We start from the raw sequence: 14,588 nt of genomic DNA on the forward strand, positions 1-14,588 counted from the left end.
CAAGGGATTTCTGTGTGTTAATTTTATATCCTGCAACTTTACTATATTCATTGATTAGCTCTAATAATTTTCTGGTGGAGTCTTTAGGGTATTCTATGTAGAGGATCATGTCATATGCAAACAGTGAGAGTTTTATTTCTTTTCCACTTTGGATTCCTTTTATTTCTTTTTCTGCTCTGATTGCTGTGGCCAAAACTTCCAAAACTATGTTGAATAGTAGTGGTGAGAGTGGGCACCCTTGTCTTGTTCCTGACTTTAAGGGAAATACTTTCAATTTTTCACCATTGAGGATAATGTTTGCTGTGGGTTTGTCATATATAGCTTTTATTATGTTGAGGTGTATGTTCCTTCTATTCCTGCTTTCTGGAGAGGTTTTTTTTTTTTTATCATAAATGGATGTTGAATCTTGTCAAAGGCTTTTTCTGCATCTATTGAGATAATCATATGGTTTTTATCTTTCAATTTATTAATGTGGTGTATTATGTTGATTGATTTGCAGATATTGAAGAATCCTTGAATCCCTGGGATAAAACCCACTTGGTCATGGTGTATGATCTTTTTAATATGTTGTTGGATTCTGTTTGCTGGAATTTTGTTAAGGATTTTTGCATCTATGTTCATCAGTGATATTGGCCTGTATTTGTGTGTGTGTGTGTGTGTGTGTGTGTGTGTGTGGCATCTTTGTCTGGTTTTGGTATTAGGGTGATGGTGGCCTCATAGAATGAGTTTGGAAGTTTACCTTCCCTCTGCAATTTTCTGGAAGACTTTGAGTAGGACAGGTGTTAGCTCTTCTCTAAATTTCTGGAAGAATTCAGCTGTGAAGCCATCTGGTCTTGAGCTTTTGTTTGCTGGAAGATTTCTGATTATAGTTTCAATTTCTGTGCTTGTGACGGGTCTGTAAAGATTTTCTATTTCTTCCTGGTTCAGTTTTGGAAAGTTGTACTTTTCTAAGGATTTGTCCATTTCTTCCAAGTTGTCCATTTTATTGGCATATAGTTGCTGATAGTAGTCTCTTATGATCCTTTGTGTTTCTGTGTTGCCTGTTGTGATCCTTCCATTTTCATTTCTAATTTTGTTGATTTGATTCTTCATTTCTTGATGAGTCTGGCTAATGGTTCGTCAACTTTATCTTCTCAAAGAACCAGCTTTTAGCTTTGTTGATTTTTGCTATAGTCTCTTTTCTTTTGCACTTATTTCTGTCCTAATTTTTAAGATTTTTTTCCTTCTGCTAACCCTGGGGTTCTTCATTTCCTCTAGTTGCTTTAGGTGTAGTTAGGTTATTTACTTGACTTTTTTCTTGTTTCTTGAGGTAAGCCTGTATTGCTATGAACCTTCCCCTTAGCACTAGTTTTACACTGTCCCATAGGTTTTGGGTTGTGTTTTCATTTTCATTCATCTCTATGCATACTTTGATCTGTACCTTTTTTGATTAGGTTGTTGCACTATTTGTATATTTTGGAAATTAAGTCCTTGTCTGTCACATTGTTTGCAGGTATTTTCTCCCAGTGTGTAGGTTATGTTTTCATTTTGTTTTTGGTTTCCTTTGCTGTGCAGAAGCTTATAAGCTTGATTAGGTCCCATTTGCTTTTATTTCATCTTGGGAGACTGAAGGAGATACTGTTATGGTTTATGTTAGAGAGTGTTTTGCCTATGTTCTCTTTAGTTTTATGGTACCATTTTGAGTTTATTTTCATATATGGCATGAGGGATGGAAAAGTATTTGAAGGCCAATGAATGCTTGTGTTCTTTGGATGTTGTTTTAATAAAGTCAATAGTGTTTTTGTTTTGCCTTTTCTGTCCACTTAGATAGCTGGCTTGCCTCTCAACTCTGTTTTTTCCCTTCTGCTCCCCACTCCCTTGTCATTTCTCTTCCTTTGCTGCCGTGGATGAAGACGGAAGAATTTATATTCGGAACTGACATGGTGGCATCCTCTCTGGGGGCTTTGAGAACTGGAAACCAATTTTCACTAAAGTTAAGAACCAGCTGGAGATTCAGAATCTATAGAAAGCTTGGGATCACTTTGGCATGTGAACTAGATTATAACAAAAATGCCTCATATTTGTCTAAGATGTTAATTTTCAACACATTTTCAGGAAGAGCTCCTTATTTGATCTTTGTAACAACGTAAGGGCAGCGTACAGTTTGCCTCTTGGAAGGCTGCAGTCACTGTTTAGCAGATTCAAGGAACTAAAATCTTGTTAAGGAACTTTCGGCTTATTACTTATTTAAAATCAGTGCTGGTATGTTACACTGGGGGAAGCATTTTTGTAGAACTTCATATAAGACTGAAGACATTTTTAAAAAGGAGAACTGTTTTATTAATATGGTCTTTTACTCAAATTTAAAATAATTTATTGAATAGTTAACATAGTCACATCATTTCAAAATCAAAATATATGGAACGGTTTATAAATGAAGAGATTCTCCCTGTCTCTGTGGACTTAACTTTGGGGAAATTTCTAACTTTTAAAAGTGGAGAGAATAATATAAAGAACACATGTCCCTGCCAGCCAGCTTCAGTCTAGCTTCATCTTGATCCCTGTCCCACTGGATCTTTCCTGGGTGATGGACTGACCTTAAAACAAGCTGAGGATCTGTCTTTCGCAGCTGTTAGAACATAGGAAAATACTGCCTTTTATTGCGTATCTCTTTGGGGGCCTTTTAAGAGCTTTTGTCCTACCATTGATGCCTGTAAGATTTTATTTGAGGGCCACACATAGTATCTTCCATAGCACCTTTCCTTTCTACAGAGTATCTTTTTTTTCCCGTCTTTATGACAAGAACTTTGTAGGGATGTCCCGTAATTCCACCAAGGCTTCTGCTTCTGATAGATGGCCCAGTTGGCTCTTCTCACAAAACCTCCCCAAGACACTTTGAGAAAGGAGCAGGAGGCGAGGTGTGAAGGGCAAGGCAGTTTTGAGGCCCCTCAAGCTGAGGACTGGGTTTGGGTCTGTTGTGTCGCTCAGAGCCCCTGCTGAGTTCCCTGCTGCGTCGGATGCCACAGCTGGAGACGCTGGAGATCGTGAAGCTGGTGAACTGCCCCGAGACCTTCACCCCAGACATGCGGTGCATCATGGGCGAGTCTCCCTCAGTGCGGGGCTACTTCGTCCTGGTGGGAATGAACTCCGCAGGCCTTTCGTTTGGTGGAGGAGCTGGAAAGTAAGTCCTTCCCACTCAGACTGGGCTTGCTGGGCTTCCTCCTTTCTTGTTCACATGGTGTGTGATGTACTTAGTCCAGCACGTCCGTAGTTAGCAGATGACATGTGTCCATAGAGAGCTGTCCCCTTAAAGGTACTTGCCCCTTGTTCCAGGCACGTCACTGTACAGAATGTGTTTGGAACCCCTCTTTTGGAGTTAGCCTTGGATTTAGACAGGCATCTTCTTTACCTGTTTCCAAATTCTCTGGTACACTCTGGTAACAGGTACAAATGATTTTATGTGCAATGTTGATCCTTAGTGACGGTAAATACACATACCTGGTTACCACAGATGCAGAACATTTCTCAAGGACACATAGCAGGAGTAGAGAAAAATGTCTGTTTATTCATTTACAAACTTAGTAACATGAAAAGAAAACCTTAATTGAAATCTGGCTTGATAGAAACACAGTGCACAAAGTTAATGCCGCATTAATGGGGGCAGAAACACTCGGTCACCCTGGGTGCCTGTCATCCCCAGGGTGTGGGAGAAAGAGCCCGTTTACTAAAGGGCCTCGCACAGCTGCAGGACCACATGCTGACAGGGATGGGAAAGGGCTGAGCTGAACGGCACATTTACAAACGCAAAGAATGAATTGTATCCGCTGCACTAGTTACAGTGGCGTTTTCATACATCCCAGGGGTTGACCAGAGAGTAGTGTTAGCTGTGCTGCTGGAAAACCCTTCACTGGAATGAGCTGCGGAAGCTTTCGACCCCACCACACCCGCCTGCTGAAGGTCCTTCTTCCATTTTTGCCCGCCGTGTGACGCTCTGGAGTGTAAGGCACTAGAACCTGGCTGGGTGGAGGAGGGCCCCAAGCCCCAGTTCCTGGTGTGCAAAAGGGAATCCTGGCATCAATCTGTTGAAACAGGTGCTAAAAGTATCCCCTCCACGACTTATAATTCCTGTCCTTGAGAGACAGAAAAATGAGAAGGGAGGAAGTCTGCAAAGGATAAAAACAGGTGTATCTAAATATCATGAGAAAAATGGCCCATGAAGAAATGTGTAATTCTCCAAGGGTTTTGCTCAGAGAAGAATCATATTATACAAGGAACAACTCTGGTGTTTAATGGACAAAGAGAAGGCAAAGACATACAAAAATACTCAGTCCTCTTAAAAAATAGTGTATCTGTAGTGGTGAGGGGCTGCAGATGCCAGCCCCAGATAGTGACAATGAAGGAGCCTTACAGCTAACTCAGCACCATAACGTGGAGGGCAGAGTGGCAGGGGCGTGGGGCACACGCTCACAGGGGAGCCCTAGTCCCCTCAGGACTCACTGCCCGGCCTGGTCACTGCCGTGTACTTCACCTGCCCTCTCTCTCTCCCACTCAGCTGTGTTTGAGGCCACGTGCCTGCACATGACGCGCAGGAGGAAGAATCCTCGCTCAGGAGGAACTTCCTCTGTATGATGTTGAGAAAATGCTGCTCATATCAACGTTTGTGAGGGATGAGTGTGGATGTGCAGAAAGAAAGGAAATAGTAGGTTATACTTGAGTATTCAACACTGTTGACCAGATCTCTAGCTTGGATACTAAAGACGATCCTCACTGACTACACTGGCCAAGAGGCAACAAAGAGACACAAAATGGACCTTGTAGTTAATGCCTGAAAGCCAGCTGATATAGTGGTTTTAGAGACGGAATCAAGGGGGGGAGTCATCTCTTCAGTAACACAAAATCACTTTTCAGAAGTGCCTGTCACTCCAGCCACACGTGTGGTGGGAGACAGGATTAACATCTCCAATGCATGCAAAGGCAGGGGAAAGAAGCAAGCTGAAGAGTTATTCTTCACGTTTTGTTACTTTCTTGGAAGCAACAGCCCAGGAAAGAAGAGATGCAGCTAAAACTCTTGATCTGTACAAGGAGGTAGAGTCCAAGGACCGAATGCCTCCTGAGGAGAATCAAGCGGAAGTGACTTGGTGCTGCTCCGGTAGAAATGGGAACTCTGGGGCCAAGCTGAAACTGGGGTTAATCACTGGGCTAAATGGCATAGTGTGCATTTAGGGGGTACAGGGACTCCCCAGAAGAGCACCTGAATGTAGTGGGAACTGTTCGGTTCTGTCTCCTGGAGTGTGTCCTGCCCACACAGTGCTGTGTGACCAAAACACAAGCTAAGGGACAGCAAATGGGCTACCCAGCCAGGGAGGTTTCTTGTCCCTTTTTTGTGTGTGTGAAAACCTTCTCATTTAGAGCTTTTATCGCAGAGAAGAAATCTTCAACGTCAATCACATGACCATAGGACTTACACATGATACAAGTAACTAGGGGCTTATCTCAAGGGAGAAGACCCCAGTAGACGTGGAACCTGGATTCTCCATCTGTTTGAAGCCAACACACTGTATTTCTAGGTTCAAAATGACTCAACTGAATATGCTGAGAAGACTGTGGACCTCCTCTCACAAGACAAATCATTTCAGAAAAGAAAGTTCATCCATCTAAAACAGAGTCCAGCCATCCCTTCAACAAACCCTTGAGTCTCCAGGAAGAAAGAGATGAGTTGTCACGGGTCCAGTCCCCAAGTCAAGGAAGTGATACAGAAATGATTTTGATTGTCAACCATGCCTGAGGCAGGAAGGAGTCACTCTTTTCAGTTTAGGACCAAACAGAGAAAGCTACCAGATTCATATTGCCTATTCCAATGAAACAAAGGAGATTTCCAGGGTGAATGTAAAGTGCCAGAAGGTAAATATGTAAGTTTCAGGCCACTCAAAAAACAAGTGATGCCCCCAGAATCTTGACAGCTTGTACTTTACACATACATCTAAAATCTAGAAATTTCCTTTGGATTCAGTCCGAAATGAATTTTCATTTATAAAGACAACTTCGCAGTGGTGCCGAGCATGGGATACCTTTAGTTCTACATCAGTCTCCATCTTCCTGGGTCAGTCAGCTCTCTGCGGACAACACCTGCGTTGGCGAGGGCTCATGTCCTGCTCCCCCAAGTTTCACGGCTGCTGTTCTGTGCTCTCCAGCTGGGCAGCACCCCTCCTCTCTGCCTGGAAGCAGCACCTCTCAACTCATTAAACACACACTTACATCAAAATACCAAACCCCCAACAGATTTCTAATCACGTACTCCCTCATTAATCAGTGAAGACCTTGTAAGAAGGTGGACACTGAAGTCAGTGATCAAGTGGGCAAACAGAAATCCCAGAGAAATGCCAGAGTAGGCAGAGATCTGAGAAGTTTAAGCTTCTCTAACAACATGAAAGGATCATCTTGAATATACTTACAGACCTGTCAGGACTAATGCAGCCAAGACACCAAAGGCTACGGTTCAAGTCCCTAGCAGCAATTTGTCTACAAGGGGAAATGACATGTGGGGATGGATATCACAGTCCGGGAGATCTTTAGCAAACATAGGCAATGCTTAAAGCGAGCAGGGCCTTCTCACCCCTGTCACTTTCTATTCCAGAAGATGTGGAGAGATGGCTAGAAAGAGAAGATGGAAGCAGACCTCGGGCTCAGGTAACACACTCTCCCTACACGGGGATCAGAGGGCACCTCCACGTGGCTCTCTTCTCTGTTGGGGAAGCCAGACCCGGAGTCCCAAGTGGCTCCCAGCCACTCAGCATGGCCCCAGGCTCACTCCCTCAACCAGGGTGCCCAGCCTGCCTCCCTCGCCCTGCTCTAAAGGGGGAGAAGGTCTGCTGAGCCAGCGGCTCCTGTGGCAGGGACATGGGAGGCCGACCTGAAAGTTACGTGGGGTCGGAGAAGAGGATCACCAAGGTGGGGTGGCTGAACTGTGAGCAGCTGAGAGAAAAGCAGCACTGTTTCCAGAAGACTCAGCACTGCTGAGCTGTACTTTGAGGTCAGACTCTGTCAGCTGGGAAAAGCAACCCAGAAGGCAAACTGGCCTTTCTCTTCAAACAGTGTGGCTTACTTGTCTACTCAGCCAAACAAACCAACCAAAAACCCCCTCACTGTAGAGGTTAGCAAGAGATGAAGAAACTTACAGGCAGGTGGCCCTTGCCCAACAGTCTGATAACTGGGTCAGTGGGGAGGCCCAGGAGGGTTAACTGTTTATCTCTGCTAACCCCCAGGTATCGTCCTCACCATGCCTCTCTCATCAGCGAGGTAGGTGGTCATCCTCCTGACAGAGGGCTCAGGGAGCCAACCCGTAGCACAAAGAAACGGGAGAAGGACCTGCCTGGCTGACAAGCATAAGCTGTTCCACAACAGCAACCCACAGAATTCACAGGTTCTTCCAAGGAAACAGCCCCACAGAGAAGGACACTTAGCCTGCAGCCTGCCTTGCTTCAAGACACAGCACGTGAAGTCAGGCTGTCAGCACAACCCACCTCACAAGGAGTCTGCTCCTACCCTCTGCCACCACGGGAACCTGAGAGGTGGAGTAGCGGCAACCAGCCCAGGGTATCAGGAGATGGGGGACGCAGGGGGACGGGGAGATGGGAGACGCAGGGGGAGGAGGAGATGGGAGACGCAGGGGGACGGGGAGATGGGAGACACAGGGGGACGGGGAGATGGGAGACGCAGGGGGACGGGGAGATGGAGGGAGACAGGAGGGAGCAAAGGAAGAGTTAAAAGCGGGAAGGTCTACCAGGAGAGAAGAGATGGGAGGCCAGGCTTAACTCAAGAAAAGGGAGGGGTCGGGAGGAGGAGAAAAACCCCTATGATGATGAGAAGGAGGGGTGGCAACGAGGCCGCCTGGCCTCACTTCCCGTGCAAGTCACTTAGCTCCACGTCCTCCTTCCGGCGCTTATGGGTGAGGAGGGAGGGGACCGGGTAGAGCTTGGCCTTGGCCTGGAACCGGTGTCCTGCAATATCAATCTCATATTCTCCCCGGTTGATGAAATCCGCTGTCACTACCTGCTCCTCCCCTGTGTCCTCGGAGAAGTTGTGCACGAAGCCCAGACACACGTGGCGCTCCAGGGTGTAGCCGTAGGCGCTGCTGGTGGTCTTGCCCACGTACCGCCCATTCCGGTAAATGGGCTCCCCCCACCACGGCCAGAGGTCCAGGTCTGTGTCGTGGTCGTCCAGGATGAACATGGTGAGGCGCTTGTACACTCCATTCTGCCTCTGCTGCAGCAGCGCGTCGCGCCCGATGAAATCCACGCCCTAGGAAAGAGAGGCAGCGCTCGAGAGGTCAGGCCCCGGCGTCACCGCGGAGGACCGCCCCTCCCTCCCTCCCCGCTGCACGCTCTGGAGAAGGCGTGCTTCCCACTGTGTGGAAACCTGCGTTCCCAACACGAGACGCCTTCAGAGGATCCTTGTAACAGCAAGGTTTACATCGTTCTGTTTTATAAACACATTTCAATCACGAGACCACACAGAACAAAAACAGGCAGAAAAATCTACACTTAAAAGTGCTCGTTTGAACTGTTTTAGAAAAGCCATGTTTTCATATAATCTCAACAAAAAGTCCATTTATATATTGTATGCATATATATTTATGCATATTACAAAAAAGCAGAATAAAAAATTTAAAAAAGTTTTCTTTTTATATTGGAATATAGCCAATTAATATATTGGATTATATTCTAATTATTTGGAATGTATTAACTCTAATATAATATCCCAATTAATTGGGATATATGCTGGGAGGGATTGGGGGCAGGAGAAGGGGATGACAGAGGATGAGATGGCTGGATGGCATCACTGACTCGACGGACCTGAGTCTGAGTGAACTCCGGGAGTTGGTGATGGACAGGGAGGCCTGGCGTGCTGTGATTCATGGGGTCGCAAAGAGTCAGACACAACTGAGTGACTGGACTGAGCTGAACTGAATTGATTAGCCAATTAATTGGAATATAGCCAACTGCACTCCCCTGAACTACAAAGAGCTCAAACCAGTCCATCCTAAAGGAAATCAGTCCTGAATATTCACTGGAAGGACTGATGCTGAACCTCCAATACTTTGGCCACCTGATGCGAAGAGCTGACTCACTGGAAAAGACCCTGATGTTGGGAAAGACTGAGGCAGGAGGAGAAGGGGATGACAGAGGAGGAGATGGCTGGATGGCATCACCGACTTGATGGACATGAATTTGAGCAGACTCTGGGAGTTGGTGACGGACAGGGAGGCCTGGCGTGCTGTAGTCCATGGGGTCGCAAAGAGTAGGGCACAACTGAGCAACTGGAGTGAACTGGACTGACTGCCAGATAACAATGTTGTGATAGCTTCAGGTGAGCAGTGAAGGGACTCAGCCATAGATATGTGTCCATATATAGATCCATATATGTGTCTATCCCCTGCCCCCCGCCCCCGTCCCAGGCTGCCACATAAAACAGAGCAGAGTTCTCTAAGTTCTCTACACTATACAGTAAGTCCTTGTTGGTTATCTATTTTAAATATAGCTGTGTGTTCACATCCATCCCAAACTCCCCAACTATCCCTTCCCCTCATTCTTCCCTAAAATAAACTTAACAGTGATTGTGTCTGAAAAAAAATGAGTGATTTTAATTTTGTTTTTCCCTATTTTCCAAACTGAGTATTCTTTAATTTTATATCAGAGAAAAATACTTACCTAATCATTCAAAAAGAGCAGCAGAGATCTACTATGTTGTTTGGTAGAGGATGACTGCTAAAAGATTTTGTTAAGTGAAAAAAGTAAGGTGCAATATACCAAGTGTGTAGTGTCCAAGCACCACAATTAAGAGAGCAGTGAAGGGAGACTCCTCTTCGTGCTCTGCACGGATGCTCTACAAGGAGACAGGGCACTGGTGCTTCTGGTCAAGCTGGCAGGAGGGCTGGGGGCACTCAGAGCGGGGAAAGAGAATTTTATCCTCTTAAATGGTGATTTCAAAAGAGCATTTCCATATATTAATTTTGAAACAAAAAAAATTGGGAAGTTGAATGTAATGTGACTCATTTGTACATGTTTGTGGCAGGGTAACGAATTGCCATAGCCAACTCTGGAAACTGCCCAGAAAGCACTCAGTCTAAAACAGAGTGTTGCCTTAGTCAGTGTTTTATCCCTCAGACATCCTGAGGCCTCAGCCCGTCCACCTGTTCTCCTGCAGGCTCCCTGCCTGGAGAGCTGAGGGCGGAGTGGAGTATGCACACGAGTACAATACCTTGTCTAACTTCACCCGAGACTCTCCTCCACATTCCAGGGGTGTGGTGAGGGTGTTTAAGTCCTGACCCCAGAAGGCAAAAAACTTCTCAATTCGGAGACTACGAAGAGCATAATACCCAGCATTCCGGATTCCGTATTTCTGGCCCACGCTCATCACTTCATTGTATACGTGCAGGGCGTACTAGAGGGAGAGACGAGAGGTCAGTAATGAGCAGACCTTCAGCACTGAACACGGCGCACGGCTGGCTGTCCCTGCTACCTGGACAGGGCGGGAGGTTGGACATAATCCTCAGGAGCCCCATTGCCACAGCCCAGACTTAAGCTCCAGGAAAGCAGCACCTGTCTCTTCACTTCTCTAGAACGTCTAGGATCTAAGCACCCAGCAGCATGACATAACTCACAGAAGCTCTCTTACCACTCAGCAAACAACCAGTCTCGTAACCGCCTCTCCGACAGCCACGCATCCTCCCCGCCGTGTTCTCTTGCCCCTGCTCCCCAACCCTGGTCCTTCCCTCGTGCATTGGCCCACGCTGTGAAACTAGTATTGCACGTAACTCTAGGCGTGCATGCACAACTCTGATCTGTCACACCAACTGCGGCATCTCAGCCCGGGAGCAGGTCACAGAGGATCTCCCACCACGTCCCGCAGCATCCAGTCTCTCACACTGCTTTGTTTTTGGTTCCAGATATGTTTAAGTACCAGACAACTTAAATGAGCAGAAAGTTTTCCAAACTGAAAGCAAATAATCTAAACATACTATATTAAGCCTAAAGGCCAACAACAGCTATACTGTTTACTTTAAAAACTGTAACTCAGAGAAAACAAAACACAGAAGAATGAGAAAGACAGATGTTATATAATCCACACTTAGGTGTGGAATCTTTAAAAAAAAACACCAAAACAACCCCCAAAATAGCATCCAAACTCACAGAACAAGAGACCAGATTGGTTACTGGTAGGTAGAGGGGTGAGGACTGGAGGAAGGTGGCCAAAAGGTGCAAACTTCCTCGTAAGGTAAACACTAGGGATGCAGTGTACAACATTTAACTACAACCGACACTGCTGTGTGGTACATATGAAAGTTAAGAGTAAACCCTGAGACTTCCTGTCATCACAGGAAAAAATTATTTTTCTTTTTTATTGAAGCTGTATGAGACGGTGAATGCTAAGTCTACGTAAGTCAATCCATTATACTGTCCACCTTAATCTTATGCAATGATGTATATAAATTATCTCTCAATATAACTGGGGGGAAAAGGAAAAGCAGCTTCATTGGTATTGCAATTCTTTAATGTATATGGCTCTATAAACTGTACTACTGCAGCAAACAGGCCTCGACTAAGCAGAACAATGTGGTCAAGACGATTTTAGATGTGGAAAAGGGAGTCTGAGCTATTGGTACAACACAGCCTGTGGTATGTGTGTAAGTCAAACACTGGAGATAGCAAAGGTGGGTGGAGGAGACCAGCGGGGACTGGCTGGGCAAAGAGAGTAAAAATGAGCCGTATCTTAGGCGGGGTCAGTGTCTCAAGCTGAACGCTTTGTGTCTGAGTTAAGAGGAAGACAGAGGAGGAAAGACGGAAAGCAAGTTACTAGTCTTGAACTAGAGAAGAAGAGCAAAGGGAAAAGTAGGTCCCCACCGTTTACTCACTTTCTCACTAAATGCCAGGCATTGAGGGTAAACAATCTGCCGTCTGCCACCATGCTTCTAGGAACTTGTCTCTTCTAAGAGACAAGTATAACCTTCTTGAGGACAAAGACCAGCTTGAAAAGAACCCAAGCAGTGCAAAAATTACCTCTTAGACTCATGGAAAACATGAGTAAGAATGGGACCAGCCCAAGAAAATCAGGCAGGAAACAGACCTTCCCCCTCCTGATAGACTTTGCTGATTAATGACCCGGGAGCAGGTGGTAACAGCTCAGTGACCATATTCACAGTTGACCCCTGTCAGTACAGGCAAAATGTATCAGCTATATGTGTATTAGCTCTTCTCAAATTGTAACATTTGAGTGTGAAAAAGCAGATGAACTTTCATGAGATGGCAAATCCATGCTTGTCACAACTGGACACAGGAAAGAAAATGCAGGAATAAAATTGTTAAGAAACAAGAAAAATGATTACTATTTGTATATGGTCAGACTGAACTCTGGAAGTTCCAGAGAAACAACTAAAAAACAGCTATAAACAGGAAGACAGTTTAGGAAGAAAACAGGTTAAAGCATTAATAAACAGAAGAAAATCACCTACAAGATACTAGAATAAAGATACCCTTCCTATTCACAATAGCAACACCACCAAAATATTCTTCATATAAATTTATAACATCTACATGAGGAAAACTTCAAAATGCTTCTGAAGGTCACACGCATGCGTCAGGGAACGTTTAACAGGAGGGCTCCTGTGTGCTGCTTTCTGTCTCTCATGAATCCTCCGTTCCTTATCAGTTCCTGGTAACGACTGGAGCGGCACGCTGGTCCCAGGACTGAGGCCATGAGATAAAACGCATGCGTGGATTTCCTTCAGCAAACACTCTCTTTACGACAAAACTGCTTAGTCACGACCTTCTTTCTCGAGATATGGACTGTCTTCTGACATTACGGCCATTGCTAATTCCTTGTTTCCTTGGTAACAGTTGCTGTACGTCTGGTTTTCTGATCTCTGTCATTGTTGAAAGAAATTCCTTGCACAACAGCCTATATATACTCACAGAAGGATCATTAAAGCACCCTTGCTCCACCAGAGGCTTAGGTCCCCGTGTCTCTCTCTCTCTTCCCCCTCTGGCTAATTCTCTGGAGCGTGGAAACCCGCCAAGCTCACTCTCCTGCCCAGGCTTTCAAGACCTCTTTGAGAGAACGCCCTGTGCCTTCGTGAGCGGTGCAAGCCCTGTTCAAGGGTTTTATTGGTTCTCTGCGTAAACCAGGGAACATTAGCTTCTTTCTCTCTTTCACTTTCTTATCGTCGACTCTGGACCACCAGGTTCTGGTCCATTAAAGGACCGCAACACACACACACAAACCCAAATATAAAAGGTGCATTCTGATTGTAATATTCAACACATGTAAGAATGTCAATTCTTCCTAATTGACAAACATAACACAACCCAAAAAATCAGGGTATTTTTAACTAGATGATTATAAATGTTTATGAGGGAGCATAAGGAAATAGGAATTATTTTCCAGAGTTTTCCAAGCTGTGAGGGAGGAAAGCATTACCAAGTATTAAAATGAACAATAAAAACTCAATAATTAAGATAATGTGGTCCTGGATAAACAGAACAGAATAAAGGTTCAGAAATATACCCAAACATAGCAACTTAGTATGTGATAAAGGTAGAATCTCATGCCGATTGGTCATCCATATTAGAAAAAATAGTCTGATCCACAGCTCATAAAGTGTACCAAGAGACAGTGCAAAAGATTGGTGCATTTAAATATTGAAAAGCCCCACAAACCCATAAATAGCAATAATACAAACTATAAATAAATTTTTTAAAAAACCTGAAAACACCAGAAGAAAAGAGGAAAAATTTTCTAACTCTGGGATGGGGAAGCCCCTTCTATGTATCAAAGTTTGGAAGCCACAAAAGGTTGATCAATTTACCTACAAAAAGAATATATTTTTTTGCAACATATGGAACATTTTCAGTAATAAAAGTAAAATTTAAAAAACCCGTCTACACGGTAAAAAAAAAAAACAACAAATCAAGACAAATGGGAAAAAAAATTTACAACTTAATAGTAAGGACTGTCTGGTTCAGAGAAATTGGGTAAAAAGACAAATAATTCAATACAAAAATGGACAAAAGATAGAGCCAGAACATTCATTCATATAGCACTTACTAAGCATTTACTATGTGCCAAGCTCCTCTGTGCTGGTGACACAGAAGTTAAATAACTCTGCATTCAGCAAACCTGTATTTAAAATGGTTAAACTGTTGAACAAAATAAAGAAAATATATATTCTGAGAGACACTGGTAAGCACCCTGAAGAAAAACAGGGAAGGGGGCTAGGGAGGAAGCGGCTGGTGGACGCAGCTTTGAAGGTCTCATCAAGAAGGCAAGAGGTGTGAGCAGACCTGAAGCAGGTGTGGCCCTCAGCCTGGTGGCGCTATGGAGGAGGACGGACTGCCAAGGAGAGCGGAGGGCAGGTGGAAAGGCCCCCCGAGGCTTCAGACGCTCGCCCAGCAGGGAGTGAAGGGCTGGGAGCGAGAGGCAGGAAGAGGGGAGATAGGAGCAGCAGTGAGAAGGGCAGGAGGAGCGGTGCAGGCCTGCGGACAGGCTTTCCCTCAGAGGGAGCCGGGTTTTGAAAAGCAGCTCCATCTCTTGCATAAAACTGCACTGACAAACTG

The 14,588-nt window shown here is 45.0% G+C and overlaps 1 protein-coding gene across 3 annotated transcripts in view; it reads right to left on the reverse strand.

Moving 5' to 3' along the window:
* Positions 1-3,524: 3,524 nt before the first annotated feature.
* Positions 3,525-14,588, reverse strand: part of LOC101115897 (pyruvate dehydrogenase phosphatase regulatory subunit, mitochondrial) — a 43,335-nt gene continuing 32,271 nt past the window's right edge. For all 3 annotated transcript variants that reach the window (XM_027977618.3, XM_027977619.3, XM_060398226.1), the window contains exons 17-18: positions 10,237-10,419; positions 3,525-8,277 (exon numbers count right to left, since the gene is read on the reverse strand). In XM_027977618.3, the coding sequence (XP_027833419.1) occupies positions 7,873-8,277; positions 10,237-10,419 (588 nt within the window). In that variant the 3' untranslated portion in view covers positions 3,525-7,872. The remainder of the gene's footprint in view (positions 8,278-10,236; positions 10,420-14,588) is intronic.

The sequence above is a fragment of the Ovis aries genome, chromosome 14 (assembly GCF_016772045.2).
Source record: "Ovis aries strain OAR_USU_Benz2616 breed Rambouillet chromosome 14, ARS-UI_Ramb_v3.0, whole genome shotgun sequence".
Classification (NCBI taxonomy): Eukaryota; Metazoa; Chordata; class Mammalia; order Artiodactyla; family Bovidae; genus Ovis; species Ovis aries.